Source organism: Poecile atricapillus, chromosome 11, assembly GCF_030490865.1.
Source record: "Poecile atricapillus isolate bPoeAtr1 chromosome 11, bPoeAtr1.hap1, whole genome shotgun sequence".
NCBI lineage: Eukaryota > Metazoa > Chordata > Aves > Passeriformes > Paridae > Poecile > Poecile atricapillus.
In genome coordinates, this window is record NC_081259.1 from 17514085 (window position 1) to 17540630 (window position 26546).

Consider the following 26546-nt stretch of genomic DNA (forward strand, 5'->3'; position numbering starts at 1 on the left):
ACCTCTGTGCACACAGCCATTACACAGTCATTCTCTGACACTGCAGGACTGTGCAGACTGCTTTGGTCTGGCTGCTGTGGGGATGGTAGACTCACAAATATCCTGAGGGGAGGAGAGAATGTTTGCTCTTCATTCCCTTAGTCCAAACTTGGGAGCATGTGGAAATAGGAATTGCTAGCAGTTCAGTTAGGGGGCCCTGTGAACTTTCTGTATTTTTCTGTCAGCATGAAATGTATTTTGAAGCCCATTTTGAGCACTATTTTTTAAGCCCCTGCTCCAGACAAATACTGATCAGCTGAGCTGAATTGTCAAAGACTGAACACAAGGAATAATGTGGGGATAGTGGAGCATTCTGTTTCCTGAGTCCTAGATCTGCCTTTTTAGGTACACAGGAATTAGTTATACATCTTGTACTAAAGCAGCACGTGGGGTGAGAACACAGAGCAGTGGCAGAGCATCAAAGACCTGAGCTGTGTCTGCCATTGCTTTCCAGCAGCAGGATCTGCTAAAGCTCCAGTGAAGAACTCCTAACATGATGAATGAGGGTGAGCAGCTGCCAAGGCTGGAGTTCCATGTCCATTGCATCCCATCCTCTTTGTGGTACTTCCATTGCAAAATCTAAGAAAGCAAGCTTTACCATATGTAACTTGCAGCAGTACTGACTATGCTAAACCTAAGTTGCACTCTGCTACTTTAATGATCCTTCGTTGTGTTATATTAATTGCAGTTTCAAGTGCTTCCCAGTTCGCAGGAGTAATTCACTGGATCAGCCTAGTCATTCTCTCTGTTTTCTTTTCAGAGGTATGTATAATGAAAGTCTTTCACCACAATATAGAGCTGCAAAGTACTTTTATGTTGTCACTGGAATTAGCAAGAATTTTACAGTAGTTTGACTGTAAATAATGTAGCACAGTGTATTTTAAGGAAAAAAGCCAAAGTGTATTGTTGCTGCTTCTACATAGCAAACTAAAAAATGTTATTTAGATTAGCACTGTATGTCAGTTGCTTAGAATTGGTAAGGAAACATGGAAGGGAAGATACTGCCTTACAAATTATGATTGGAAAGCTGCAGAAAGAAATAATAATCTCTGAATCTGTAGGCACTGGACAGGATAGTTTGATCCATTTGTTATCAGTGTTACTGGGTATAAAGGGTAGGATTAAGATGAAGATATATTCTTCAGGAATAAAGATCCATAGGAGTTTTATATAAAAAGGTCTGTTTTGAGAATAGAGTTGTCTTCTCTCACAATTTATTAAAGTAGTTTATATGTTCCAGGTTGCTGCATATAGACCTAGTCAGAGAATGAAACAAATGGTGAATTTCTTTGCCAAAATGTGTATGAATGTATGTACTGGAAAAGGCTCTAGTCATGATGTAAAAAATGACAAAACTGGGATAATCTGCCTTTCTGAGCTTTCAGTTTTGTTCCAGAGAGGTGTCATTGTTATTGAGACATTTAGACCTCTCCTGAAATATTCCAAAATACTTTTATTGGTATTTTCCAGGTTGTCATATGTTACTTGTCACAAAAATAAGTTTTATGTTTGTTAGATTGGAAGACAGCTTGGACTTAAAGATTTTAAAATATTTTTTTTTTTGTTCTGTAGGAGAAAATATAATCCAGAAAGGTTTGTTAATGACTTCATTCTATAGCAAATTTAGGTAGTTACAAGGTGATGGTTATAAAAAAACCAATAATCAAAAAACAAAGCTGTGATATCTGCAAATGATTTATTGGATCACTTGTATTGAATTCATACTCATGATATATGATTGGTAATTTCCATGGTGCTTCTAATGAAATACATTTACATGTATAATTTTGTATTTCTCAGCAGGGATTTTTAGCTGGTGTTGTCAGTGGGTGCTTTCTGAAAGGGTTGTTTGATGGCAGGCAGGGATCTCACACTGCTCTGCATCCCAGCCCTCTGCACTTGCACAAATAGGTCCCATTACTGGCCCCATCCTTTGACACTGGTGGTGGGCTGTAGCTTACATGTAAGATGACTGAAAATAATCCAGACAATTAAAAGAACTTGCAGTCTTTCCTTTGTGAATTGCACATCCTAATTCCCAAAGACTCATGTTTGCTAGGTGGTGTCTACTCCCTTTAAAGCAATACATTCCTCTCCCCACCAGAATCTTTCCTCTGTGGGGATTAGCACCCTGGAGCTCCCTGTAATCCTGAGCTTCCCAACAGGATCATGGCTGCACAGCCACGCTCACCTGACCCCTTTACATTCTGGAGCTGCTTTCACCAAAAGCCTCTCCTGTGCTGCTCATTTCCCCACTGCTGGACTGCAGCCTGCAGTTCTGGTTTGATTCCCTTGCACTCTGCTCACACCTTGCTCCTGTGTCCCTCCCTGAGTGCACAGCTCTTGTTGGGGGTGTTTGTGGCACTGCAGACACATCCTTGAGGCTGGGGCTCATCTGGCTCAAGGAAGGAATCAGTTGTGTCAGTTCTACTGGGACAGGGTACCCTCCAAAGTGGATGAATTAGTTCAGAAGTATTTTGCAGGAAAAGAGTAACAGAAATGTTTCACAGAGCCAAAACAGATTCCCTGACTCACCATCCTCATTTTGGATGTGTGTTGGCTTTTCTCTTTTTTATTATTATTTGGAACTACTTTGTCTACTTGTTGTTCTCAGTTATTATGAACTTACCACTCACTTCATTATCTACTTCTGTCTTCCAAAGTAGCTTCCTTCACCTGTTTGATTATGGTTTGAATTTAGATCAAAGGAAAATGACAGCACAAGACAACCATGTGCGGTGCATAGACCAGGGTAGATTTTTGGATATGGATTAATTTGACAGCTCAGAGACAGAGGTGGCTCCACAGAGCAGCTGGATGTGCTTCAGAGACCACCAGTCTGGGAAAGAGTTCAGGTGTACCTTTCCTGCTGGTTTGCTGAGGTTGGCCTTATGCCAGGTTGAGTTCATGTTGAATTGTGTCTTAAGAAAGGAAAAACAGAGGGTATAATTTTCTGTCATACTTTTTTTTTTCCCCCAAGAGATTACAAAATACTGCAAAAATTGCAAGAGGCTTTTTTTTTTTTCATTCATCTTATTTACTCCTTTGGTCTCTTCAGGGGATTTTTTTTCCCCCACTGATTCCCATACCATGAGTCAGCTGTCTTTGAGATGATTTCTTGAGGAGATCATGTGTTATAGTGAGATTTTGCAGTCTGTGGCTGTTCATGCCAGGATGATACTTCAGAGTTGAGCAGGTTTAATTATTTTACCTTGATATAACATGTAACTGCTGAGAATTGATGAGTCCTTCAATCATTGTTTTTTAACTCAAAGCAAGGATTCAAGGTTTCTGGTGTTCAAAAAAGGTTGTTTCCAAAGCAGAGTATCCTCTTCTAAATTTGGATGTTTACTGTTTATTCTGTAATTTGGTTCTCATTAGTTGTAAATATGGATACACAATTCTTCAGAAAGGCCTCAGCTTAAAGAATAAAGTTGTAGAAAACTTGTTAAGACCCATAAAACTTTCAGCACAAAATTGGAATGTTTTGGAAGAATATGACTGATTCAAGGTGGTGCTCTCAAAACATTGCAAGTAATGTGGAGTATTTGTTTGCAATTGCAAGTTGCATTGGAGTTGAAGTTAAACAGGCACTGGCTTTCTGCTGGGTTAGAATGAGGGGGCTAAACATGCCAGCAGCTGGCAAATGCCACCAGAACAGCTGCCAGCAGAGCTGAGTAGCTGCTCTTGCAGTATCTTCCTGCTTTCCCTAGTCTTGTCTTACAGCCACAAGCCTTAAAGGCACTTTGTTCATTTTATACTGTCACTGTCTGTGACTTTCCAGCATTAAAATATCTATATTCAAATGGAGTGCACATCAGATTTGTTTGCTTTTTTCCAAGTATTTGAACAGGATTTACTAGTGGTTTCTCTCTGTTTACATGCATCACTAAGATTTGTCTGTGCACCGAATGTTACCCAGATGTTAAGGCAGAAGAGAAGAGAGAGGCACTGGGTGTGATTCCTGGTATCAGCAGCAAGGCAAGGCTGGGGTTACACCCTCTCAAGGGGACAAATTCAGCCTTGGTATTAGTTAGCTGAGAAAAGGGAATGTCACAGAGCTTTGGTAAGTGGATTGAAGTCTGCTCTTAACAGTTGTATCCCATTGCCACAAGTACGTGGTTCTGTGGTTGTTGTTCAGTTCTGCTTTTCCATTAGGACTGATGAGACTGTGTGCAAGAATGGAGTTCCATGAGATTGGCTGTTTGCATTGCTCTGTGTGCTTCAGGCAGCCCAGCACTCAGGCACTCTGCTGAAGGGAAGCACTTAAGGGTTTTCCTGGGAGGAACCAAGTCTTGTGTACTCAAAGTCAGGCAAGCACTGACTCACAGATTTTTTCTGGCATCCCAAGAAATGAGCTCTCAAATTGAATAGAATAAGTCTGGGCTCCCAGCTGAGGAACAATCTGTTTCATTAGCTATGGCTCACAGGATGAAAAAACTCCAAGGCTTTCCTCATCCTATATGTTTAAAGGGAGCGTTCATAGTAACCTGCCACTTTTCTGCTTGTTAATAGCAACCCTTGAAAGGAATAAAAGCTCTAATGGGAGACTGCTGTTAAGGTTCTGTTAAAAAAGAAAAACATCCTAAATGGCAAAACTAAGTAAAAATGCCTTTCCCTTAACAAATTCATAATTTATATTAGAGAAACTCAGTTATGTTACTTTTGTTATATTATTTGTGAGCTTCAAAGAGCTGAGCAGAAAGATAATAATCATCTTTTAATCTTCTGTAAGCTGTGGTTTCTCTTCTGTGTGTTTACTTTTATTCCATGTACACACAACTTTTCTCATGGCGCATAAATGCACTTCATTTCTATATGTTTTGTTTTTTAAATGGATTGAGTAGTGGTGTCTAGGAACAAAGACAAAGGTTTTATATATTCATATGATCTATAAAGGGAAATTTAGGCTTTTTTCTTTGCTAGTGTGTATAAAATAAATTTTAATACACTGGGAAATTTCTTAACTAAGCAATTTTCTGGCTTCACAAGAAGTAGTTGCCATGGAAAATGGTCCTGTAAAGTTCTGGGAATCTAGCTGGACATCTGCCTGAAATACCAGTCTGCCCATTTCATTTCCAATAGTACACCTAACTTACAGTGTGCTCTGTCAGTGCTTCATCTATGCTTCCATCTCTTGATGGTGGCAGTGCAGAACCTCCTACACCACGTTTCAGAGAGAAGTGTTAGTGCTTGTATGACCATGCCCAGAGGGAACTTGTGATGCAGGGCTGCCTTAGCCCAGTTCCTTGGCCACTGTGCATGTGTGGCAGAGTCTCTGCTGAGCTATTCCTATGCCTTAAAAGCCCTTGGAAATCAATACAGAATTGTCAGTTGAAAACTCATTGGTTTTACCCATATGCTAAGAATTAATATTGTGAGAGTATTGAGAGAACATAAGAAGAAATAGAAGTGCATTTGGGTGTGTGATGTCCTGGTAGTATTAGCGAGAGAGAACACAATGTGTGTCTGTTCATGGCACCAGGCTTTGGCAGGGAATGATTTCTGTGGCACCACGAGCTGATGGAGCCCCAGCAGTTCCAGAGTGCAGGACATGGGGGTGGGTTGTATTGGATAATGGTGTGTGGGGTCTGTAGTTTCAGAGCTTTGGTTAAAGGGAAGCTCTGTCAGGAGGGTGCCTGTGCCCTGGAAACAAAAGGATGTGTTGGTTTAAGCATGCCAGCATGTTCCTCTGGGCTCTGGTGGGCCTGAGCACAGCATGTGCTGGGACAGCTCGATAGCTCAATACCAGCACACCAGGAGGTGGCAATGGGATTGTTCAAAGGACTCGATGAGCTAAGGCCTCTGTGGAGTCACCCAGATGAGAGGGGTTATAAATTACAGATCAGGTACAAGCTGTTCTGGAGAGCTTTCAATAAGTATTTGGTCTTATGAGATATGTCCAAAAAGGCAAAAGCTTAATCTACAGAGTTTCTGGAGCCTCTGTAAGATATAGATCAGTTCTGTGGCAAAGGGAGAAACGAAAGAAAGAAATAAGAAAATTTTTCCAGCCTCTTCCATCCTATCTCCTGCCCAATCCCTACCCCATCCTGAAATGCAGAGTTGCTCTCCTGTGCCTTGTCCTGCTGGGCCAGCTTCCCCTCCTCTGCTGCCTCCTCGTGATTTCTTCCCACTACAGAGGGATTTGATGCAGTGACTCACTGAGTAGTAAATTGTATATTAACTGTGCAAGCAGAAAAGTACTTAAAATTACCTATGTACTGTGCAGTCAGCTGACAAATGCAGATTGTGGGAATTCACACAGCTGGCTCAGCAAAGGACTTTGCCAAGTTTCCCTACAGAATTAGAGAGAGAACCTGCAGCATCACACAGTTCATCATAAACTTCACTGCAGACAGTTAATGTCATGCAAACAAATGTGTGTCACCAGGAGACTTTGTCAATTTTGAAATTGAATTTCTGTCTGAAAAATGGTTTAAAATTTTATTTGGGTTTACTTCAGCTTAAAGAAGTTTACAGAACTGTTCACTCATTTGCCTTTTATTAGTGCACTGGACAGACTTCTATGTAATAAATTAGCTTTTAGGAGAAGAAAAATGTATTTCTGATATAACTAAAAAATATATGTGTTAAGGACTTTCTAATTAAAATATTTCTAGTCAAAAAACATTAAGGCTTTCTTTTTCAAGTACAAAAAACCAAGCTGGCAGTACTTTCCTTTAACAGGAAAATGCTCACACTGATACTTAATGTGTTATTTTTTTTCAAATCTATATTCAAAAATGCAGAATGCCTGTGGTGTAATGCAAAACTGTGTGTGTGCATTTGCTACATGCACATCAGTAGGAAACAGCGATGATATTCCAGTTTTTCCCTTTTTCTTCTAGATTCTTGTATTTAAAAATGGTACAGTTGTGACTAACCTTGGTTTTGTCTGTGATTAATGTTTTACAGTTGCAATTCTCTTTTAATTCATATGCATCTTTCGGTTTGCTCCTTGAACAGTAGGTAGGAAGTTACTGGGTTATTAATTTCTGTCTCTGTGTTTTTTCTGATTCTGCTACAGGTCCTCAGTTTTAATAAATTCTGTACAGAGACAGTATACAATCAAATGCAATATATATGTATTTGTCTGAAATATATTTTTGATTGCTTTGGAAAAAATAATAAAATGTTATATATAAGAAATACCAATGCTTTCATTTGCAGTCAAAGTATTTATTATACTGAGCAATCAAGGAGATGCCCAGTACAGTCCAAATTTCTTTGGTTCGACCTCTTCTGGACGAGAGCTGTGGCAGCAGCAGTGGATGTTCTCTCTGCCATGGACACACAGAGGTAGAGTGGGGACAGCCAGGGCTGGTTTGGAGCTGTGCTGGCCCAGGGGCACCTCAGTGGGGCTCAGTTGGGTCACCAAGGACAGACTGCCTTGCCTGGCTCTTGGCACTTCAGTGGTGATGGGGTTTTTTAAGAGGGACAGTGCTGGTGAACAGCTTGAAGAGCTTCCATACGGAATAAATGCTTTCAAAGCTTACCCCCAGTTGTGCCCAGCTGGTTCTGAAGGGTGCACCTCTGGGTTGGGAGGCTTCTTTATCCCAACCTTACACTCACCTTCCTGCAGTGTCTGCTCTAGCTGGGAGCTGAACTCCAAAGTGCTGATCATCTGGGCATGCCTTACTGGACACCAACACCCAATCCTGCATTAAATGTCTGCCAAGGAGACTTCCAGTCACTGCTGACTTGTGCTGATTCACAGCAGCAGAATGGCAGTGAAAACATTTGTGTTAGCTTCTAGCCCTTGGAACCGCTCACACCAATTAACATCGCAGTAGCACAGTCTGATTTAAACACTGCAGTCAGGAATTAAGCAGGCAGGAAGGAACATCCTTTTTACATTCCCTCACCATTACAATGTTAAATCATGTTTAGGGTTGTGAGGTGGTGTTTCAGTTTCCTTCATGCAAATATGCCTCATTTTAATGAAAATACCTTTGTGCACACCCGTCCAAAGGAAGACTTTCACCCTCTGTTTCTGTGAAGGTGTGAAGTGCTCAGCCATCCTGTGATTGTGTGCCCATTGATGTGGCATTTCATAAATACTGCCTAAGCATAGCAGAGCATGAGCTGTGCTCTCAGCAGGGTGGCTGTAGGAAAGGTGCTGCCCCAAGCTTTATAGAAGGCTCTGCTTGTCCTCATGTGTTTCCCCATGGCTGCCTGCTGTGGAACCTGTGTGGATCCCAGGTACAGCTGTGCTGATGGGCTCACAAGTAACTTGTACTTCAGCATTTTGTGCAGCTCCTTGGTGGGGAGAGAGGGAGATGCTGGCAGAGGAGTTGGGATGCTTTTGCCTGGCAGAATTCAGCTCAGGAGCTGAGCTGAGGCTGCAGGAGTGCCTTGGCTGGTCAGCAGCACATGTACTTGCACCTTGTGGCTATGTGACATCACATCATGCTGGCCAGTTTGGGGTTATTAAGGGACTTGAGCATCTGCTCTTGTGCATCTCTTCCTGCACATAATAAATAAACCTTGGAGTTATAGGTTATTATGGAAAGAGCCTTACTCCTACTCTGCATTTGTAAAGTGCTTTGGAAGTACAGTGTTTTTAGGAGTACAGACTGGCACTGTTGGCAGATCTTGCTGTCTGTGTAGAGTATCATCGATTTTTGTAGATGAAAGAGGATGCTGCATTTTGTCTTCTGGCTCGTGCCTCCCTTTCTCAACCAGCCTTGGCCTGTGCCTTTGCATACCCCATGTCTGAGAGGTGTTGGCTGGTTCACTTTCCTGCTCCTTGGTGCTGTGGGGCTGGGCTCTGGAAGCACCATCTACCCCACAGCATTGTCTCCTTGGGCAAAGCAGGGGTAAGTGCTGTTATCCAGGTTTGCAGTGCCAGGAGAACAGAGCACAGTCATCCCAGGCCAGCTGAGGCAATTTGGCTCGTGGGGGTTGGCAAAAACACACATAGGAACTCTACTGAACAATTCAGTGTTGTTCTGCAATTAGGTACTGCTGGTATGTTTGGCATAAATTCAGAGTTGCTTGGGATTAAATATTTGTATTTGTAATGAAGAGGAGATACATGTATTCATCAGAGTTGCTTTTTTCTGTACAATTCTGGCCATGGGCACCCCTCACATGTAGGCCTGCTGAGCCCTTAAGTCTTTATGCTGCTCTCTAATGGAGAAAGTAACAATTTGGTGGTCTTTGTAAGGCTCCCTGCTGCAGGTAGACTCCTCATGTCTGGCAAAATCTGACCTTGTTGTTGCTGTTGGCAGGAAGCATCCCTACCAATTCACCTTTTGTGTGAGTTCAATATCAATCACAAGTTGACTGATGGATTTTTTTTTTATTAATTTTTTTTTTTAATTGTGTCTTCTGAAAGCCAAATTAAAAATTAGGAAAGGTGTCATTGGATTTTTTAATGGGAATTCACCATTGGTTCATTCTATATTCTTTCTTTATTCCTCTTTTTTAGCTGTTGAATCTAACTTCTACATAGTTCAATCAGTTGTTTATTCTCAAAACTAGACAGCTGTTAGTTTTTTCCAAACATAAAATAAACTCCCAGCAATTTCTTTCAGAAAAATATTTTTGTGGTTAGTTTCTTCTTTCTTACTAAATAGTAATTAATATAAAACCAACACAGCTACTAATTGCTGTTTTGCTTCATAGAGAGGGATCAGAGAGATATTTTTCTCCTTTATACCATGACTTTCTGGGATCTTATAATAAAGCAACTGCCTTTGACTCCAGTGAAGAGCATCTGCTCTTCAGGCTGCTGAAATGTACCTTTAGGCATCAGGACAGGGCATCTTCTCTTAGAAAATCAGTAAGCACTGGCATATCAAAGATGGCCAGAAAAGAGAATTTTTCCCCATTCTGACTCAGGGGGCCCCATGGTGGATCTTATATAGGCTTGGGTCAGGAGGGTGGAGAGGTTGGTAATCTACACCACAAATCTGAAAACAAAATTTTAGGAAGATGGAAAGACTGATGAGCTTGGAACTTGTTTGTGGAGGCTTTAGTAAGTCAATATAGTGGCTGGGAATCAATATCTGCTTTTTTAATATAGAAATTGAGCTATTTCTAGAACCTGATTGTTATTTAGAAGAAATGTGCAGTACTTAAATAAGATAGAAAATTATTCCCTAAATAGGTAAAGGACTAAATGTTTCTCTAAGACTGCAATAACATTCATAATCTTTTTTCCCCCCTAATCTATTTTACTAGACTATTTTGAGGATTGTGGTGCTTGGCATATGGGATTACATTGAAAACAAAATAGAGGTAAGCTCTCTCTTGGTACTGTTTTCCAGGCAGCCCCAGTAAGACCATGAAGAACTGCTTTGGATGGCTTTGTTATTAACCTGGTGCAATACAATATCTTTTAAGGCAGATAAATACACACAATCTTCTCATTATGTGCATTATCCATAGCTGAGTGATGCAGTCCCTTTTTCCATGAGAGACTCAGAAGATTGCAATGTTTGAAAATATTTTATTAAGGGAGGGATTTTGGCCTTCTCGCTTTTTCTGTGCCTTTTGTTGTTAGAACTGTGCTGGTCTAACTGATGATGCTGCTAGCCTGAAATGTAAAAATTGTTACTTGAGTTTTATATCCCCATTGCCATAATTGAGTTGAAATTAGTTGAGTTAGTTGAAAAATGGCATGTAGTTTCCTGGTAGTAAATACTAGTTTGGCAAAAATCCCCATTTTTACTGTGAAATTGTTTTGATAAACGCTGTAATTAGTACCTCAGATTAGAAATTTGGTAGAATGTGTGTACTCTTGTAGAGAAAGAAAAGGAAATTCATGTGTAATAAACAACAGACAATCCCAATCTGAGCAGAAATCTGGAGATGGGTTAAATTAAAAGTTCTTTCTTGATACTGCCTCATAAACCACTACTGTGCAGGAAGAACCAGAAGACAATCTGGGTGTTCTTGGAGCTTAGGCAATCTAGAGACTTGCATACTTTTGTAATGAAGTTGTAAACATTTTGACTTGTTTTGCTCAAAAAATGAAACAAAACTTTAAATAGTTGATTCAGGGTTTCTTACTATTAAGGCTAAATGCAACAGTTTCTGATAATTCATTTTGGTAATTTGGAATAGTGATATTTTTTACTACCCATTGAGTGGCTCCAGTAAGAAGTATTTCTTTCCAATACACTGAATTTTTGTACACAGTTCTGAGTAAGTACAAAAATCCATGTCCTGCCTCTTTATGCAAACAGTTAATCAATGGGCCTTAGCAGCAGGGGAGAATCTCAGCAGGAATGAGAACATGATGCTTTGTTCTACCCTGCTAGACCAGTGTGGGACAGACACAGCACTGCTGCCACCTTGCTCTGAAACAAATTTACTAGCTCTTTTCTGTCTGATGCTTTGTACAACTACTTTTTCTGATCTAATCCCAATGCAGCCAGTGTCACATAAATTATTCTGAACAGTCCCAATTGTCAAACTCCTCTCAAGCCTCTCTGCCCCATAAAAGTGAGAGCAGGCAGTCTTTCTGTCTGGGTGCACAGCCATTCCCACACGTGTTGTGTAGCCAGGACATGGCCAAGAGCCATCAAGTCTCTTGGCTCCATCTTTTTCTACTTGTTGTCTTGATCTCTTCATTTAGACAGTAAGATCTATGGGCAGGGGCTGCATTTTTTTTTAGATGACATTATGCCAAGTAACAGGTAATAAATACCAGTGATGATAAAACTCTTTGGCTGTAATAACATTTAGACTATCACTTCTCCTTGGGGATTTTGGCCAGTATTTCCAAATACCTTTCTCTCCCCCTGCCCTTCCACTACAGTTTATCTCTCCTCACCTCATAAAAAGCACTGAGGAATTCTGTTGTGCTACCTAAAAAGGATGCAGCCTTTCTGTGGCTTGGCCACCTCTCATATCCCTTTCAAATAGGTACCATAATTGTATTTCTTCTGGGCAAAGGAGGCCTTCAAGATTACAAAGAACAGCAGGGATATGATTTTAAGGAAAGGTTTGAAAAAACTGATTTCTCTCTAGGTGTTTGATGGTGCTATCATCATCTTGTCCTTGGCACCAATGGTGGCCTCAACAGTGGCTAACGGTCCCAGCAGCCCGTGGGATGCTATCAGCCTTATCATCACACTGCGGATATGGAGAGTGAAGAGGATCATTGATGGTGAGTGGGGACTCAGTTTGTGACTCCAGGCATTACCTGGCAGCCTGGGAAAAAGAGGTTTTAAAAATACATAAAGATTGGTTGCTCCCACTGTTCCTGTCATTGTCCTTTCTCTTACATTTTGCTAGTCCTAAACAGAAGAGACTTATGACTCCCATGGAGGAGGGTAGGTCTGGAGCTCATGGCTGAATCTCCTGCACCCTAGGAGCCTTTATAATTCATTGGTTTGTTTTCCTGTTAGGCACATTCCCATCCCCTATCCTGTGAAGTAAATGTCCTGACCTGCTTCATGTCTCTTGCCAACAGACGTCATTCCTGATTCTGCAAAATATTTGATTCCAGTCTGCTTTGCTGATACTTGCTGCACCCTCCCCATAACCATACAGCCAGCTCTGTCTTGGGACTTTATTTTCTAAGTTTGTGTCAGTAAATAAGTTTTATGTCAGATTCTGTGAGGATTTTGTTGCCCTGGGGATTCCCAGCTGGAGGTACTGTCTGCAGTACTGTACATCCTGGAAAAGAAGTGAATATTGGTGGTGTTTTGCACAGACCTCTGTGGGGATGTACCAGGGGAGATGAAAAGGCCCCAACAATTCAAGTTTGCAGTGAGCAGAGTCTGTGGCTGGGCCTGGAAGCAAGGACTGAAGTGTGGGTCACTGTGTGTTCAGCAGCTTCAGGCAGCTTGAGGAAAAGAAATAAATTAATGGTCATTTTGCTCATGTACGAAAAATCAGAGTTAAGTTATTATTTTGGGCTTAAATACCCAGGAAACTGGATTCAGAGTTCAGGGGAGGTCATAGCCCTCTGATGGAAGCATAAAAGGAAACTTTAGGATTTTGTGTAGCTTCAGAAAACATTAATTGCAGTATGTATTGACCAGCTTTTCTGATCAGTGTGTTTGCCATAGTTAAGAAAGGAGTAAAATTTCTAGAGCCATACAGAAAACATATTGAAAACTGGGCTGTAGCTTGAAAAGCCATAGAAGATAAATGCCCCTTTTGTTTCTTCAAAATATCTTTCTTAGTCTGCTGTGTCCATTAAGGACTGATTTCTTACCACAAAATCTAGGAATGAAATGGTTAGAGCTCTGGAATAGTTCTTTTCCTGAGAGAGCTGTTCTGTTCAGGTTTAGAGGGAATTGGATTGACTCTAAAGAGAAAATCCTCCTACCCAGCAATTCAGGAAATGTGTGGTAAACACTGGGGAAGAGCTGTACTAGCCTGGAATCTGGGAAAAGCAGGTAGCATGGATTTCTGTTCAGCTAGGCAGTTGGAGGTCTGATCAAACAATATCTAATCACTGCATTTCCCATGTTAGAAATCCTTCCCTGAAAATAGTGCTCTAGTGCTGCTTCAGTTCAAAATACTCCATTTCTCCAGATAGAAGGGAAAGGGGTGATGTTCTTTGGCCTGTAAAGGTTTTCTTTCTGATGAAAAACCAAATCACAGCTGGGTTGCTTTAAGTGTTATTTGTGTTTTCCAGCGTATGTCCTTCCAGTGAAAGTGGAGATGGAGATGATGATTCAGCAATATGAGAAGGCAAAAGTTATTCAAGATGAGCAGCTGGAAAGACTAACCCAGATCTGCCAAGAACAAGGGGTAAAGTTCAGTTGTCTTTATTTACGCATATCTTGTCAAGGCAAGGCAAACAGTTCATGTACTTTGCTGCAAGCTGAGCTTTGAGAAGCTCCACTGGGACTCGTGCTGTGGGGTGACAGGTCTCAGTGTGAAGGAAGCATTAGCTGCAGCCAGGATATTGTCAGCATGGTATTTGTCAAACAGCAGTCAGCTGCCTCTGCTGCTGGGCTTGTGTTTTTGGAGGTGAGGAAAACAAATGTGAGCAACAGAAAAGAAATGGTTCCTGTATATAATTTATTGAATGAGTACAGCTAGCTTGACATAGTACTAACATATAAAAGCCATTGTTGGAGACTGCAGCTTGTATTCCTGGGAAAAGGAAGTGCAGTTAAACACAAATTAATTTCCCTGCTTTAAATGCAAAAGGTGGCTTCCCTGTAGGTCAGTCAGAGACTCTTGGCAAGCTCAAAATGTTGCAGTAGAAGCTTCTAGTTCCTGGAAGCAAGTCAAGATTTAAGACTCTTCCCAGGCCCCCAAATGTTCAGTCTAGAGGTAAGGGAAGGTGAAGTTTGAAATATCTCAAATGAATATATTTTACGTGAAAAAGGTTTAAAACCATTTTTGGGGCAATGAGCCAGGAGTTTTTGCCATTTGTATTATGCAAATGAGTTCTTGACTAACTTGCTTTAAAGTAGAATGTAGGGATGGATGTTGAGGCTCAGGATAAGTGAGTATTGAGGTGACCATCAAACCACAACAGGATGATCCCAGGTGATTTACTTCTTGTTCCAGTGAAATGCTAACTCTGAGATATAGTCCAAATAAATCCTGGAGATTTCTGGCTTCAACTACCACTTCTGGCTTGTGGTAGGTACTTTTGAAATACAAAACCATCAATATTTAGGTCCTCAACTGAATTTTTAGGTTTAGGTCTAGGTCTCCTGGATCTCAGCCCTGGATTCTGTGATGAGCTCCTGGTGGTGGTGGTGGTGAGTTGCCTTGTCTGTGTGATGTATTAGGAAGAGCTGTAGACACTGTCATTTCATAACTGGTTTTGAGTCACTCATATTAACCATAATAATTAACCATAATAAAGTTCCAAACCTAAGGCTTGGCTTCTGCCAAAAATGAATAAGTCCCAGCTATGTAAGTGTCTTTGGTGGCAAAACTGCATTCCTCTTCATAACACCTTTGTACAATGCTGCTTAATGATTTGGGTTCTGTCAAGGTTGTGAAATTGCCAGATAAATGGTATACACCCCATTTTTCAAGGGAGGGATTATCCCTTCACCAAACCCATTAAGCAAATCAGTGATTTCTTGAGTCCCAGTGCAATATTTTGTCTGTCAGACCATACTGAAGGTCTTGACAATAATAAATTGTAAAATATTTTTTGTTAGGAACTTTGCTATACATCCAGATAACACAGTAAATCTCTAAACAATTACTGGTGTTACTCTTTGATAATCTGTGTAAAGGTGGGCTCATTATCCCAGGTGGGGTTCAGGAGCAGCTCTTGCTGGTGTTCAGTCTGAGCCAGGTACTCCTGAATGTCTGACCAGAGTAGCCCTAAATCCAAGCTCTGATGGTCACAACAACCTTTACATCAAACAAAGAAATACTGCATTGGGAGAGGAGTAAATCTGAGAAAACAGAGCTGCTTCTCTTGCAGCTTCCAAGTGTCCTCTGCTATGGGAAAGTACAGTCTATAGAAAGATGGCAGCATTATAATCCCTCTTACTGGCCTGACTTGGTGCCAAACAACTGTCTCAGCTGGATAATATCTGGTAAATGTACTAATTTGCTGCAGTTAGCAACATCAGACATTGACACGAGTACTGCATCCTTTATTTGTAAATTATTAGCTTCATAATTCAGTCAAGAACAACTTGTCAGCATTATAATATTCACATTAACATTGTGTACAGCATCTGATGGGAAACACGGCTCCTAATGGTATTTAATGTCTAAAATTCTGCCAGATTTTTGTTTTTTCATTTGATCATCTTTCCTGAGCTCTCTAAAGGATTGTTTTTGCGTGGTGTTTCTGTGTGCTTTTCTGTTTTTGAGGGAAGGTTTGCCTGCCTTAGTCTGGCTGTGCCAGGGCAGGTGGGTGTTGGGGGCTGCACTGCCCACATGGGCAGAACAGACAAGTCCCCGTGGTTCCCTGCAGCCCAGCACTGGAGGCAGGCACTGATTCACTCTGTGCTGCACCTTTTGCATTTATTTGCATTTATCCAATAGTTAGAAATGGGGCTGAGGACATTCCTGTTGGAAAGGTCTTCCAACACTTCTTTTTCTGAGGTCCTGTATTCGGTTTCTTACTGCTTTGCTGCTGCTCAGGCAATTGGGATTAGAATTCTCAGGGTCTGGCATATTCTGCAGACGAAATGATCTTGAAAGTTTCAAGCAAAGTATTAATTATGTCATTAGAGGAGTTGGGAAAAAATACTTAGCCTGTTTTGCTTGGGATTTAAAACAAAAATAATTGGTGGCTGGTTCTCTGAGAAGTCCCATGCTGATTTGAAGCTGGTGCTTAATGCTAGGCAGACAAAACCAGAATTTCTGTTTCAAAAATTAAAAGCAGGAAAGATACAACTTCCCTTCATCTTTTTGAATTCTCTTTTGTCAGTTGTGGGTTTTTTTGACCAGTGATAGGGTATCACATCTATAAAGTACATTTCCATTCCTGACTGACACCGGAGATGTACTTTTTTGCAAACATAGAAACTCTTTCCACATGCTGCTTTTTGGCTAGCTGTGCATCTGAAAACCAGAATATATTTATAACTTTTACTTGCACAAACGACCACTTTATTTTCTGTAGTACCCCACTGCAACTGTTTGAATAATTTGCTTTTTATTTATTCTCTGTTGGCCAAAAAAGAGGTTGTTAAACAGGAATGGAGCATGAGGGACTTTTAAAAATGGGTAAAGGTAAAAGGAAAAGAACCCTCACTGCAGTCACTGTCAAAAATATGCAGAGTATATTACTGATGGTTCTGTTTTATCAGAGTAACTTAAATTGCAAAACAAAGTTCTAAAGTTTCATTAGCTACAAATTCCAGTCAGTGAAGATTGCTTTTTTTCTCTGGAATCACCTGTAAATGAATTTCCATTTCTGATAATAGATATACTTACCTGATCTTTTCTGCTTAGCTTCCATAAGAGTAATTCAGCTGAACACAACCCAGCCAAGAGTATGTGTTCAGCCCTATCACACCAGAGCTCCTTTTCTGTCAGTTCCTATAGAACTGGGGTTTTCATCATTCCTAACACTGCAACAACTATGGAAGCTGTAATTTCTTTTTTTTAGCTTGGAATATGATTTGTACAACAGCTGCCAGTTTAATGACAGGGCTATTTAGCTGGTAAAATTACCTATTGGAGAAATAATGTATGCTATCCTCTTGCAATAATTTTAATTTATTTCTAACTACCAGTCATTTTCTTGGTGGATGGAAGGCAGCCAAGGTCATCCCGTGTTTTATTCTACCCGTAAATCATTAGTTTGCAACTGTCTCCTGATTTTTATTGTTACCAACAATGGCTAAACTAATGGAAATAAACATTGGATTGTATCCCAGTGGCAGATGAGTTTCAGGGCAGGGCATTCTGTACAGACAACACTAATAGAATTGAGCGAAGTTATTGCTCCTGCATTAGACACAAGTAAGCTTCTGGCTAAAATGTTCATTGATCCCTCAGAAACGATGTCAATCCTGCTCTGTTGTTAGACCATAAAAAGGAGAGTACTCCATGATTCACTGCTCAGTCTCTTTTTGAGTCTACATATGTATTATAAAATATCAGCTAGGATGGGTGGCCCACTTAATAAAAGCAGGCATAGAAAAGGAGATATTATCTAGAGCTCAGGGTAGGTCTATCAATTTACCTGCTTAGAAATAATCACCTAATGCATTATTTTACTGAGGAGGTGCACAGTAGTGCCCCATAATTCTTTCTGGTTTGTTTCCTGACAAAAATATTGCCAAGTTTGTGCTGCATGTAACAGATTTTGAAAATGGTAAGTTTAAAGTTGCCATTGATGAACTTTCTCTTCATGCTAGTCAATCTAGTTAGTTACTCCTCTATAAAGCATACTCTATTTCCCTTTTTCTTGGTAGTAAATGTATTTTCACATCAGCCACATTGTTGCACCTGTGTTGCTGAGCTTCCTTGTAGTGGGGTGTACCCAGATAGTTCTTAGAGGTGCACAGTGACGGTACACAAGCATGGAATGTGCAGACTTCCTGTGAAATACAAGAACAAACATTTTCATCATGAGAATGGGCAAGCACTGGACCATCTTGCCAGGAAGGTGGTGCTGTGTACACACAGCCTGGAGATAGTCAAAATTGCAGAGGACAGGCTTTCAGCAACCTGAGCTAAATGGAGCTGCTTTAAGCAAAAGATTGGACTAGATGGCCCTCCCAGTTCTATTTCAACTTAGATTATGCTGGGATTTTATGAAGTTTACAAAAATACTTTTTCCATTACAAAATATGTTGGCACTTACTGGTAAATACCCACTAGAAGCTGCCAAAGTATGTGTAATTGTAAAGAACATGAATGTCATAGGTGTCCTGGTAAGTAAAGTCAGTAGCAGCTTCAAGTGGACCAGTGCTCTGTTTGTAATTGCCATGAGTTAGGAGGGGCTTTACCTTTGTCTCCTTGGTCACAAGTTATCTTCCACATGAGCATTTTTTTGCTCACTGGCTCTGTGAGATTTGTAAGGTTCTTACACAGAGCTGATACCTATGATTTAATTTAAACAAATCAAAGCATGTGTTTTTGAAGTTTATATGCCTTTTTTTGGTCCTCTGATGATATGTGTAATATACTACTGCCCTACAGGCTGAGGGAAGGATGATGTACCTGGAAATACAAACTGTGGTTTCCTCAGTGCAGCTCTGCTGTACACAGATCACTACATCAGCTCCTACTGCAAACAGAAATTTCATGTGTTACCTTGGCCCAGAATTTTAACTTAAAAACGCTTATATTTTATACCTCCTAATGATTTATTTTAGCTGCTCTGGGCTGCCTGAATGCAGTCAGAGCAATCTCATTAGCTCTTGTACACATTAGAACTGCCTGAGGTCAGTGTGCAATAGAATCTTCAATAGACAGAAGCACCTACAGCCCAATGTGCTCCTGCAGCCTCTCGTTGCATTTCACCTGTAAGGAACGTGCCCTTAGACTTAACCTTTGCTTTGGGGGGTTGCTCTGAGTGGCTGACACTTATTCCAGCATCTGCAGGATCCTGGGATTAATCGTCAGGAAACAATTCCTACCAAACCGATCTCTGGAGATTCATGCCTTTTACGAACAAAAATTCTGTTTCTTGTCTGTGCCAGGGGGCCATTGGTACCCGGGTTCGGTGTCTGTGACAGGGCGACAGCAGTTCCCGGTCTGGTGTGTGTGACACGGTGACACTGGAGCCCGGTCCGGTGCCTGGGGCGGTGTCCCCGTGCCCGCGATGTCCCCGTGCCCGCCGTGTCCCCGTGCCCGCCGTGTCCCCGTGCCCGCCGTGTCCCCGTGCCCGCCGTGTCCCCGCGGTGTCCCCGCGGTGTCCCCGTGTCCCCGTGCCCGCCGTGTCCCCGTGCCCGCCGTGTCCCCGTGCCCGCCGTGTCCCCGTGCCCGCGGTGTCCCTGTGCCCGCCGTGTCCCCGTGCCCGCCGTGTCCCCGTGCCCGCCGTGTCCCCGCGGTGTCCCCGTGTTCCCGTGCCCGCGGTGTCCCCGTGCCCGCCGTGTCCCCGCGGTGTCCCCGTGTCCCCGCCGTGTCCCCGCCGTGTCCCCGCCGTGTCCCCGCCGTGTCCCCGCCGTGTCCCCGCCGTGTCCCCGCCGTGTCCCCGCCGTGTCCCCGTGTCCCCGTGCCCGCGGTGTCCCCGCGGTGTCCCCGCGGCCGGTGGCGCGGCTGCAGTTCCCGCTGCGCTCGGCAGGTGGCAGCAGAGGCGCGCCGCGGGCCGTGTCCCCGCTGGGGACGGGAACTGAGCGCGGTCAAACACAAAATTCACGGACTGGGGCCGGAAAAGCTGCCCGGCCCTGGGGACCTTAAGGAGTGGCAATAACCTGTCCTGTTCGGAAATGCTCCTTTATCCCCGGGAACTGTCAGTGGGCAGCAGGAGTCTGGGCTCTCCCCCGTTTTTGCTGTGGGCTCCTTCTTCTTCACACCTGTATAATGCAGCGATGCATTCAGGCTTCTGATTGTTATTCTGATTGTTACAATGCTCAGCAAATCTTTGTAAATGCTGAAGCTCCTTAAATTGGATCTGATGCAGACATAGTTGAGCTGACTTTTAGCTAGTTCTGGTTGTTTTAAAAAATACCTGCAAATTTTTTTTGTCTTCCATGAAAAAAGGAAATCATACCATACCTCTAGGCCAGAATTAAGCATTTTAATAACAGTTATTTCTTTTTCTGACACATGTGAATGTTTTTGAAGGCTGAAATGTAGAAAAACAGAAATTATGTTTGAGCTAGACAACATGAAAAAAAATCTCCAAATTTATTTTTTGCCTAACATGTTTGAGTGCATTTCTTCCATTAAACAAAGGGAGCATCTGAAAAGGTATCTTTTTCCTTTTAAAGGTGGAATGTAAGGTATTCCTTGTGATTCCTTGATTTTTTCAAGTCAAGGATAAAACCTGAAATTGCTGGTGTTCATACTGGCACAAGCACCTTGAGCCTCAGGATGCTTCAGGCTGGCTGGGAAGCAGTGCCAGTTCTTCCTAGCAATAGGTTAACACAATAGCAACCTGCAGGAATCTGGAGGCTTCATTGCAGGAAATCAGGGATCAGGGTAGTATTTTGACATTTGCTAATTGCACCTGACTCCTGACTGCCACTGCCAAAAGACCTTTGGTAAAAAGCAGTGATCACTTGCAGCCAGCTGTTTGCAGCTGCCAGGCCTCTGTGCACTGAATTGCAGAGGGAGGAAAAGCTGTGTGCTTTGTTAGAGCTCTGGTTAGCTTTGAATGGAATCTGGAAAGCTTAAACTGCCCTTTGGCTTTCTAGATTTGAATTTTGCAATGGCCCTTCCAGTTAGTGTAGTTCCTGTGCAGATGCTCTGGAAAGCAGATAGTGGCCAGGTGTGGCAAACTGGAATCCCTTTTTCTTTCCTAAACCTGCGGAAATTCTGTCTGGCTTCCCCTCCCTGGTGTTTGCACCACGTCTGACTGCAGTGGAATGAACAGGGTGTGGTGATGGGTTCCAAAATCTGCCAGTGAAGCAGATCTGAGTCACATCTGAGGGGCGAAAGGCACAGGCAGATGCACTCAGCCAAGGCTGTTCCACAGCACTTTTCCAGCGTGGAGGTGCCAATTCCCTGTGAGTGTGGAGTGGCAGCTGCTGTGTCCTCCTGCTCTTCAGGCCCTGAACCAGCAGAGGCCCAGCAGTGCCACATTTGAATTTGCCTGAGTTTGCCTGTTACTCACCTCATTTGTGTTTCTCTCTCAGACTCTGGAATTAGACATGACTTGGTCGCTGCTGTACTACTGATTTTAGAGTTGCTCTGTTCAAGAGAAACTCTTCCTTGCAGCCCCACAGTTGTGCTGTGTGGCACAGGGAGTTTTGTCCTGCTTATATAAGGGTTTAAAGAGGTTCTGCAGCCTCTCCAAAAAAACCCATTTTCTTTCTTGCATTGTGGAAGATGCGTGGCCGTCAAAAACAAGAGAAATCTGCTGTATCCCTCAGTCACATTGTACCTGGTAGCTTCTTTTTGTCAGGTGTCTGCTTTATAACACTAGTCATGAGCAAATCTCCTTGTGGCTGCAGAAATTAATTAACATGTTTGAGAGGAATGGCCAGAAAAGTGGTAACCTTCCCCAGGGGTTTTTGCACACTGCTGAGTACAGAAGATTTCAAGTCAGAAGAGGACTGTAGTATCCTCCCCTTGTCTAGTCAGTGAGGGAGGACCATTCTTGGTCCTGCTCAGAGAACCTCCCCTCCACTGGAAGCCTCATTACAAACTAATTAGGTATATTTGTCATGAACCTAAATGCCTGTTAAAAGTGGTCTCTTTCTATAAAGGTTATATGAGGTTGGGCAGTAAGACTTGTTAAAATTGTCCAAAATTTTACCTTCAGGAGACAGCTGTGCAAAATAGAAGACCAGCACGAGGCAGTTGTTGTCTTTAGATTATGTGAGAAGTGATACAGCTCACATAGACTCTGGGAGAGCACCACCAGCTTGGACTCATGTCCTGGCTCAACCACACTATTTGTTTTACCAGACTGTAGTGTTTAGTGATGAGTAACAGGTCCCCAACTGTAGCATATAAACATCTGGCCGTGCTCACATGACATCAGTTTGTGGTGTTTTTTCTTCTAGTTTGAAATCAGGCAGCTGAGGGCCCACCTTGCTCAGCAGGATTTGGACCTGGCTGCAGAGAGAGAGGCTGCACTGCAGGTCCCACACGTGCTGAACAAACAGAGCAGCAAGAGGTACAAAGTGGTGGCCACTGAAGACTCAGATGATGAAGCCACTGAGAACATCACTGAGCTGAGACCTGCACGAGGTGAGTGCTGCCTCTGCACAGCTGATTCCTCCACAGTGGGATCCCACTGAACCTTCACTCCAGCAGGGATTGAGTGCTTCCCACTGCTGCAGAGAGGCTGCATCTGCTCTGAAGTGGCAGGAGCTGTTGTAATTGGGAGCAGGTTCTAAACAGAGCCAGAGAAGTGACAGGGGAAGAAAATGGCTCTGATGTACCTTCCCAATGTCCTCATGATTACATCCATCAAACACTTGAGAAGCAACAGCCAAATGAAAGCTGGCCAAAGGATAATCACTCAGAGGTAAAAGCAGGGAAATTGGGAAAAACATTGAAAAACAGTTTTGGTCTTTGGCCACTTGCATTTCTGTGGTTTGGAGAGGACTCCTACATCAGCTGTGGGCCTTGCCTTGAGGCTGTGCTCTCACCAGTTCCCTAAAGCTGCCAGTGTTGGGCAGGGCAGCCCTGGTGCCAGGGAAGGAGGGAAGTGCAGTGTGGGCATCCTGCTTCCATGTCTGAGTGCCAGGTGGCCATGGTGAGGAGCACTCTGCTGCCTCAGGGTGTGTGCTGGGCAGCTCAGTGATTCAGGCAGATAACAACAGTTACATTTACTTGGATCAGATTTTATTATGTAAGTGCTAGACCTGAATTTTTTTCTGGAAAAGACAAAGCTCCTTTCCTGTGATCCACCAGCCCTTCCAGTGGAGTGCAGAATGTCTCTTGGTTTAATGTAATATTCCAGAGGAGACACTCTGGAATGTTTTAGTGGTATGTTAGTGGTATGTCAGTCTTCCTTGGGCATCTTAGCTTAATTATTGTGAATCAGTTAGAATTAGAAATTTGCACAGTATCTTTACATTGGTCAAACTCCTTAGAATTCAAGGCACTGATGCTCTAAAAGCTGTTAAAATTTTCAAATTATAATCCTTTCTTTTACAGAGTAGTGAAAGCATGTAGAAATTGTTTTGGATTTTTCCTCTTTATAATATCTAAGTACTTACTACAGTTAAGTCATTAATTATTCCTGATATGAAATTGTATTTAAAAGCAGAGAGTTGAGCAGACTGACCCCTAAAATGCATTTCCTTCTTTTTTTAGTGTTTCAGAGGTTTCCCTGGTGGTTATATTATAATTTATGCATGTATTCCTTGCGGGTTACATTTGGAGCTGAAGAATGTTGCACACATTGTAAGGAAGCTTGCTGAAATTTTAGTGCTGTGGAGGTTGATCTAAAAATTCTTCTGTCTAAGGTATTCATTCCAACATCCAGGTTAACAAAATTAGTCATTATTCATGTCTTCCTGTAAAATGCAGCACACATTTGCAACAAAGTAGATACCCAATCTTCTGGATTGATTTCTGCACTTAGGTTACATGATTAGAGGGATTTTTGATTTTCACTGATAAAAAGTCATTCAGCAAATAAGAGAACATGGATTGCTTCACATATTGGGTAAGGTGCACTTATGTTATATTTAAACATTTATATTGAGTATGCAGAATAAGCTTCCAATTCCTGGAGATCATCCAAAAGTACCAGAGAAAATGTTTCTTGTGCACTGTATTATATATTGCTTACAGTGTTTTTGTAGATGCATTGAGTGCTTGTTGTCAGAACCTAAATGAGGGTGACTGTATTTGAACAAGTAATTTCTGTGGAATGGGGCAGGAGCTGGACAGGAGGAGTTTGCTGTGTTTCTACAGCAGGGGCCAGCAGTCTGTGGTGGTCTGTCATCACATGGGGCTGCCAGCACAGGGCCCAGCTCAGACTGCATGAGACACCACACACCAGCAGAGCTGTTCAGTGTGCACACTCCAGGGGATTTCACATGGCATTTCCAGGATTATTTTGCAGTGCTGGCTTAGGGGATTGTTCTTGTGTAACTTGGAAATCTCAGTTCACAGCTGGAGAAGGCAGTTACCTGTGGGCAATAAGAATCCTGGGCCAGCTCTGCCTCATTCTTTTCCCTCCCCACCTCAACTGGGGCTTTCTTCTCCAGCACCAACTCTTACTCATAGTGGTAGGCTGGCAGTTGCTGCAGTGGCTTTCAGCATCCTCCCTTTGCCATGCTGGCAGTATCTCCTTGTTGTGCACCCTCCTGAGCAGTGCAGGTAGCAGCCAGCACTGCCTGGGCTGTGCCAGGTGAAAGCAGGGCACAGCTGAAGGTGGCTCCATGTCCTCTGTGTGGGAAGGGCATATGCAGTTGGTGTGGGATCTCCCATCTCCCCACCTGCTCAGGCATGTGAAATACTCAGAGATGTGGCACAGACAGACAATTCTATATCCTCCTGCCTATCCTGCAGTCACGTTTGCTGTGCTGCCTTCAGGGCTTCCCACACCACTTGCTCTGCCTGGAACTTTACCCACCCATGTCTTAACAGCTGACCTTTGGGACAAGGGTTATATTTTGCAAGTTCCCCTGTATGTCAGACCACATTAGGGATTGCTTTGCAAACATTTTCTCTACGCTGTGTTTTTCCTCCTTAAAGATTCTGGAGTGAGGACTGCAGCTAATCATTCTGAGAGCCACTTTGCACTTGTGAGCTCTGGAATGTACCTGCCATGGCCTATTGCACTGCAAGGGAGAGGAGAAATGAGGGACCAGGTCACTTCCACTGCTGAGAAGAAAGCAGCAGTTCAGAGCCACGATTCAGTTGTTTGGCAGAACAGGCTCTGATGTGCTGTTGTTTTATGCTCTGGCAGAACATTAGCCCTACATGCAACACCTGAGGCTGGGGGATGGAATGGAATGCATGTGTTTTTGCCAAATGAAACTTTGTCAGCCTTCAAAAAAATCACTGTCTTCAGAGAGCTCTGAATTCTGCCAAAGCAGCAGGCTTGAATTGGCTAGAGAACATACTGCATGAGAAAATGGGATATTCCATCTCAGGCTAATCTTATTTCCCCCATCTATACTGAACAATGGAAACATTCAGTGCAGAATTCTTCACCATGAAGAGCTGATGGAATAAGAAAGCATTGAGACTTTTTACTCATTTCCCTACCTTGAAGTTTTATGGGACAGTGCATAAGGTAAAGCTCCTCAGGGACAGCTGTAGTTTGTCCTCTGGTATTTGGAGAGGATTTTGTGCAACCATTTACTACAGCTTTCAGTAAAGTAAGTCAGGTAACCCCAGTACCACATGGTATGTGCAGCACCTCAGGGAATTCATGTAGGGACACACAGTGACCTGCACCAGGAGAGCTCTGTGTGTGCTGGCTGATCTGGGAGTTTTCAATTGCATTGTTTTACCCCAGATTTTCCTTCAGGAGATCTCATTCTCTTTGTATTTAAAGTGCCTTAATTGCAGGTACAAGACTGGGAGAAGCAAGAGCTCTGGTCAGATGGACAATGGGCTCTGAAAGTCCCATAACTCCCCATGTAACATTTCATGCCTCCTCCCAAAGGCCATTTACCTCCTGTGGTAATTCTGGGAACCATGAGCTGGTTGCTGCCTCACACTTCTCCTGAGAGCAGTTCAACCAAGAGATGTCCTGACACAGTAGGAGTAACTCAGTGGAAAGTGTATGGAGGATATATGGTATTTCCTAATTAATATGGTAAAGAAGTAGGAGGTTTTTTCACCTTTAATTTGCTTTGAATTGAGGTTTTATTTCTCTTGCCAAGCATTTTATCTCCAGAGCAGACAAATGTGAAGGCTGAAACAGTTTTCAGCCTGCAAGTCAAAGGGTACCAGTATCAACAGCAGAAAACAAATAGATCCCAGAGAAGGGCAGGGCTGGAGGAGCTGCAAACCCAGGGCAGAGCTCTGACATTTGCTGCACTCTCAGAGCACTTCAGCTCTGGTTGTGAAGAGCTTGGGCTGAAAGCTGCTGCCTGTGAGTGCACAGCAGCATCACTAATGATGTTCAGGACCATTGTGGTCAGCCTTTCTCTGAGAGCAGGGAAATACCCTGAGTGCTCCTTTTTTCTTCCCAGAGATGCTTGCCATTTCACATCATGGCAAATATCATCTTGTCTATTAATCTGTAAATTATAAAGGAAGTTCTAAATTATAAAGGACTTCTTACCCCGTACAGCATGTAACTGGTCATGGTGAGAATAGCAGCTAATGTTTTCTTGTTCTGCACAAATCATTTTTAGTGTTTGGTATACAAAGTTCCAGGCTTCAGGGAATGCCAGGTTCACAGTGCCCCCTTTAGCCATTAATACTTCCTTCCAAAATTTATTATTCTTTAATCTCTCCCATAACATATGAATTAGAGTCCCTAGTGGAAATTCCTCATTTTCCTGCATATATCATTTCAGTTTTTGAAATTCTACAGTACTGCCATATTGTAAGATTAATAT

At 42.6% G+C, this 26546-nt stretch overlaps 1 protein-coding gene across 2 annotated transcripts in view; it reads left to right on the forward strand.

Moving 5' to 3' along the window:
• TMEM266 (transmembrane protein 266) overlaps positions 1-26546 on the forward strand; it is an 84768-nt gene that overhangs the window by 43967 nt on the left and 14255 nt on the right. For both annotated transcript variants that reach the window (XM_058847227.1, XM_058847228.1), the window contains 5 exons: positions 728-801; positions 10228-10284; positions 12022-12160; positions 13643-13758; positions 22071-22257. In XM_058847227.1, coding sequence (XP_058703210.1) covers positions 728-801; positions 10228-10284; positions 12022-12160; positions 13643-13758; positions 22071-22257 — 573 coding nt within the window. The remainder of the gene's footprint in view (positions 1-727; positions 802-10227; positions 10285-12021; positions 12161-13642; positions 13759-22070; positions 22258-26546) is intronic.